Source organism: Austrofundulus limnaeus, unplaced genomic scaffold (genome assembly GCF_001266775.1).
Source record: "Austrofundulus limnaeus strain Quisiro unplaced genomic scaffold, Austrofundulus_limnaeus-1.0 Scaffold9, whole genome shotgun sequence".
In the NCBI taxonomy this organism is placed as follows: domain Eukaryota; kingdom Metazoa; phylum Chordata; class Actinopteri; order Cyprinodontiformes; family Rivulidae; genus Austrofundulus; species Austrofundulus limnaeus.
Genome location: NW_013952411.1, coordinates 2,511,521 through 2,517,402, shown reverse-complemented (window position 1 = coordinate 2,517,402; position 5,882 = coordinate 2,511,521). Strand labels below are relative to the sequence as shown.

At 33.9% G+C, this 5,882-nt stretch overlaps 1 protein-coding gene across 1 annotated transcript in view; it reads left to right on the top strand.

Annotated features, from left to right (window-relative positions):
* Positions 1 to 4,236, top strand: part of slc4a10b (solute carrier family 4 member 10b) — a gene marked incomplete at its 5' end in the record, with an annotated part of 33,124 nt that extends 28,888 nt beyond the window's left edge. The window contains 4 exon segments of the mRNA XM_014001505.1: positions 586 to 759; positions 2,606 to 2,725; positions 2,816 to 2,880; positions 2,972 to 4,236. Coding sequence (XP_013856959.1) covers positions 586 to 759; positions 2,606 to 2,725; positions 2,816 to 2,880; positions 2,972 to 3,047 — 435 coding nt within the window.
* Positions 4,237 to 5,882: the final 1,646 nt, after the last annotated feature.

Below are 5,882 nucleotides of genomic sequence, written 5' to 3'. Positions count from 1 at the left end.
ACTTTATTTATTTATTTATTTATTTATTTATTTTTTACTGTTAATTGTTTTGATCTGTTATATATTTATTTTCTGCCCTCTTGTGGTCAAAAGGCAGAACTACAAACTAATCAATCATCGTCAAAACAAACATAAAACACCTTTTAGTAAAACTGAAACTAAAATATGTTGTTGTAAATAATAAACAATCATTCTGAGTGAATAATTTGCTTTAATGTATTTATTTAATCTTTTACAATATGCTTGAAATTTAGCTGTTTGTGTGAACAAGCACTGAAACATGTTGCTTCACTGCCCTCTTGTGTAAAAAATTTGAAACTACAAATGAATAACTACAAACTAATTATTTTTAGAGTAAAAATAGCAATCGAGCATTTTCCTGAAAATATATTTACTTTCAGCTGTAACAGAGTAACTTAGTTATAATCTGTGTTGCAACTTTTCGACTTTTTCCAGTTAGTTTGTTTTTGTACCATTACTGTAACATGGTTGTGCTCTACTTGCTGCTTTATTTAGCATTATTGTGTTTGATTTACAAAATAACGAATGCACTCTAAGAGTTGTTTTATCTTCTATTCCTGGCAGTTTTTTGATCGTCTCACGTTGTTCGGCATGCCAGCCAAACATCAGCCAGACTTCATCTACTTACGACACGTCCCCTTGAGGAAGGTGCATCTCTTCACCATCATCCAGCTCAGCTGTCTGGTTCTGCTGTGGGTCATCAAGACCTCGAGGGCTGCCATTGTCTTCCCGATGATGGTGAGTGATTATTGTTGTGACATCACTGTGTACAAGAGCACAAACAGTGTAAAAGTGTGAGCAGGTTTATGATGAGAAAAGTGTTGAGGTTCTTTCTGTTACATTTGATTAGGTTTAACGCGCATTCACTGGTTATGTAACACAGGGTTTTAGGTTAATTTTAAATAAATCTCTTCTATATCCAGATGTTTCCGCCACCTTCATACCAATATCTAAGCTTTCCTTTAATCCAAAAATCCACACCCATCCGTTTGATGGGTAAAAATAAAAATCATTCCAGGAAATACCCTAAATACTCCAGTCTAAGTTTAGAGTAAAGTAGTGCTTAAACTTTTTTTTCCCAATGTAGAATTATATAGAAATATTTTTTTAGGAAAAATACTCTAAAGTCAAATTAAACCCTGCACAACAGTACAAAACGCAGATGTCCTCACACACTCCTCCCCTTTCACCTTCATTATGTCTGCCTTTGGTAAAACCTCAGAGGGGTCAAAGCTGTCCGGTCTACTGAGAAAGAGTTCCAACTGAACAACTTCAGAATTCCCCTTTTCTTTCTTATTTTACCTCTCAAGGCATGGTCTACTCTACATTAACTACAAAGGACCTCTTTTTTTTTGCTTCTAATCACAACACAGATTTTAAACTAGCTTTGATTTCCCTATTCTCTTAATTTTAAATATTGTTTTGTTTTTGCTCTGTAATTCATTTAGTTTCAAATAAAGTGTCAATAAAACGAAGCTGAGTCACAGCAGACAGTTTTTCAATAGTTTTTTTCTACTTTAACATATAGTTTTTAGTGTAGGGCTACACATAATTTAGGTTTCTCGTTACATTTTGGTGTAACTCACACTTTTCACTTTTTCTGCATAAAAAACCCCAAACTTGTTAAAACAGCTCATGTCAGTCAAAAGTTCTGTTTCATATCACTATTTATCTTTTTAATAATAAACTCGTCGATACTTGGCACAAAAAGTAAGGATATTTGTGTTTGGTTGATTATTATCACTATTTTTTTGTAACAATGCTTCTTGGCAATAAATCTTTTAGTGGGCACCTGATTGGCTGCACCTGCACTGCAAAAACTGTCCATCTAACCAAGTTTTAAAATCTTATATCCAGCCAAAAATCCTTTTTGATCTTGTTTGGACACAGATTTACTAAACAAGAACTGATTGTGTAAGAATAATAATCTTGTTTTCAGAATGTGTAAGATTATTTGTCTTGTTAGTCTGAAAATTTTGACTCAAATTCAGTCAAAAATTTCTGCCAATGGAGTAAGAAAATTTTACTTGGTAAGATTCTTGAAATACTTGATTTGACTCAGTTTTTTCTTATTTCAAGAWTCTTACCAAGTAAAATTTTCTTACTCCAYTGGCAGAAATTTTTGACTGAATTTGAGTCAAATTTTCAGACTAACAAGACAAATAATCTTACACATTCTGAAAACAAGATTATTATTCTTACACAATCCGTTCTTGTTTAGTAAATCAGTCTCAAAACAAGATCAAAAAGACTTTTTGGCTGGATATAAGATTTTTAATTATGGTTAGATAGACATTTTTTGCAGTGTGAGGGTATCCGAAGCTCAAAACAAATGTCAATAGCAACAGCAAAATTAGCAGAGAAGATTCGGTACAAGCCATATGCATCCCACAAATGCATGTTCCTTACAAATGCGGCACCATTTAAAAGGGAAATTAACAGACTTCCCAGTGGTATAAGATTAATTGCCAAGAAGCATTGTTACAACATATACATTATCCAATAAACATAAATTTCCTTCTTTTTTGTGTTTAGCTGCAAAGCACATCCCTGTTTGTGGATTTTGTTTGCTTTCTTTCTGCAGGTGTTGGCTCTGGTGTTCATCAGGAAACTAATGGACTGTATTTTCACCAAAAGAGAGTTGAGCTGGCTGGATGATCTCATGCCAGAGAGCAAGAAGAAAAAGCTTGAAGATGCAGAGGAGGTGATGCTCAACCCCGTAACCCAACACTGCGTTCATGTGCAGATGGGTTGCATTCAGTTTGTTTAAATCTTACCCATCCTTCGTCTTCAGGAAGAAGAGCAGAGCATACTCGCAGAGGATGAAGGAGTAGTGCAGCTGCCGTTAGGCGGGTATACGTAAGTAACTCTGCAAGGACAGAATCTATTTAGTGAATGAAATTGTAGTTTTGTGCATAATAAACTATATTCTGGTTTTTGTTTTTTACAGAGGAATCCCAGTTATCAACATCACAGATGAGATGTCAAAAGGTTCATTTGGAAATACCTGGAACGCCAGTGATTAGGAAAAAAAAACTTAGTCATTTGATAAAAGTGTCATCAAAACACAAAAATCTTTTTAAGCACAAAATTAGTTTGACAACAATATAACACTTACCAGCACCTTTAGAGTTAAATAACTAATTATGCATATTTCTTTACATTAAAAAACAGAAGAAAATGTGCTTTTTTGTTATTTGATTTAGTTTATTCAAATGCTACATTAAATTTGCACAATTTTATACATATATAAATATAATGAAATAAGCCATTCTACTAAAAAGTTTTTTTTTTATTATTGACTGTATTTCATCTGTTTGCTTTGCTGTAAGAATATTTGTCAGCATCAAGTGCAAAGGTTTTAGAAATAGGTCATTGCATAATATTTACAGCACTTTATACCTGCTAGTTTTACATCTTCTTGGTATTTTTTTTTATCATTCTAGAATATCATTGAGCAATACAAGAGGAAGAAATAACACATCGTGTTGAGTATTTTCACTGTTTCCTCTGAGTGTCAGGAAACAAGTCAGCATTCTGAATTTTCATTCCTTCAAACTTTTGTCTTGCGAATCTGCGTGCGAGTGGATAAATGTGAAACCCGACCGCTCGTAACTGATCTTCTCGAGAACGATTTGCTCCAACTTCTGTCGTGCTGTTACTCTGAATTGTTCTGAATCCAGACGGGTTTTTAAATGTGACCCACCGAAGCACAAATCTCTGATGTCTGACAGTAAAATAGGAAATATATTGCACTATTTAAAAGCCAAATGCAATAGCCCTTTCTGCCAAAAGAAAATGACCATGTTTATGTAAGAAACTATTTAAGTATTTATTAATATTTTTGTGGTGTTTTTATTAATTTTGTGTTCSATTCTGAAGATGTAACCAATAAAACTTGCAGCATTTTGCTTTCTGTGGCAGTGTACTGCTGACAGTGTTAGTATATTTGTTTACAATCTACCATGTCAATAATCACAAAGTATTTTAAAGTGGTTCAAACAATATTTTAAGGTTGCTACAATTTCGAAAGGCAAAAAAAGTTTGTTTATGGAAAGACAAATTTTAAGTCTTTAGTAATATTTTTAATAAGCATTTGATGTCAATGTGATATTCTTAAAACATTTTTATGAGCGTTATTGTTCGTGCTGTTTATTTGAATAATCATGCATATGTTTGTTTAAARTCTGTTAGCTGAGTGAATAAAAATCTACAAACCTGCAAAAATCAAAGCAATAAGGATGACACTTTTTTTTCTCAGCTTTTCACATTTATATTTAGTGTTTAATTAAAGTGGATTACAGTGAATAACAGGAGGAAACATTCAGACAACTTAATTTTAAGACGTTAGCCCTTTCACAGTCTTTGTTCCACCAGTGGGCAAAAACCACACAGGTTCTGCCTTTAGACATTTCCAGATGATTCTAGACGCTACCGGGGGCTATTATTTATTTTTTTAAATCAGGGTGTTAAACAACTTCCTTCGGCTCTTACCTTTAACTTGACACCCAAAAATGGCGTCAAAAGGCTTTTAAGGAATTTCAGGGATGACTGTTAAAAAGCCTAACCCTTTAAAAAACAGTCAGAAAATTCACATTTTTTAGAACCGAAATGTTTATTGGGCATTTAAACAAAATCCAATTTTTTTTTTTTTTGCCCCATCACTTTGTTTATGATATATTTTTTTTGTATCAAATCTGACACTGGGCTGATTTGGTAACATTTTACTCACAACAAAGTTAAATTAAGAAAAAAAAAAAAACAGTTTTGCCCATAACTTTTAACAAGTTTAGTACACTCTAGGAAGTTTACTTCTTTGTTATTTTTTTTTACAATGAGCTTTTTACAGCCATTTATTTCACTTCGTGGTAGGCACAAATACAGTTTCTGTCCTTGTTCAGGCACAGATGTACCTTACACTTAAAAAATGCCATCTATTATCATTTTGATGACATTTTCTTACTTTCTTTTTGTCTCTCTTCTTCCTCAATTTCCTTTGACATCGAACACGTAAATAATTAGTCAGTACAGCATAGAGATTATAATTTCAAAGGAAACCACTTTGAAAATAGCCAAAATGTGTTTTCAAATGGCATTTCAGTACTTAAGCAATCATCCAAAATAGTGTGTGTTGTATTGTGGCAAGAATACTATTGATTAAATTACTAAAATGTCACATGACAATTGCCTATATGCCACAGACATCCGGCCCAGCACTGGATGCCACTCCCAGCACTTCTGGTTCATGGCAAACACAGTGTTAGCGAAATAATTTTTTCACCCGACAACGACTCTTAATGATCTTCACAGTACAGAATTAGCATTTAACATGTACCAACATTAACACAGGAGACGTACAGGTCCACCCAAGTGGAAAAAAAATCACTCCAAAGTGGATTAAAGCCATAAAAACAAAGGAAAGACGTTCGTGTTTATGGTTCCATAATTTAGTTTTTTCGCAAATCTGTGGCTGCTTGATCCGTGAATTTTTCACRTAGAGCTGTGACATTTATATTGTTGGAAAGAGCAGAGTCTGGGCTTTAAATTGATACTTGTATGGTTTGGATCGTTTTCCCCGACGTTAGTGAACTGAAAACGTAATGATTATAAGGCGGCGCTCGTCACTCGGCTTCGCTGTAATATACACTCTAACAAGTTTTTACTTTTGCATGAAACTCATGACAAAATCGCAGAAAAACATTTCATATAACACAAACACGCACACACACACACACACACCTGCTGTGTTAGCTTCCTGCTAGCTGTCCACTGGAGGACTCTCTCCAGACTGGACTGGACTGGACTGAGCAACAGTGTTGCCAGGTGGGAAATGTTGAATTATCGTATCAGCAGCTCAAAAT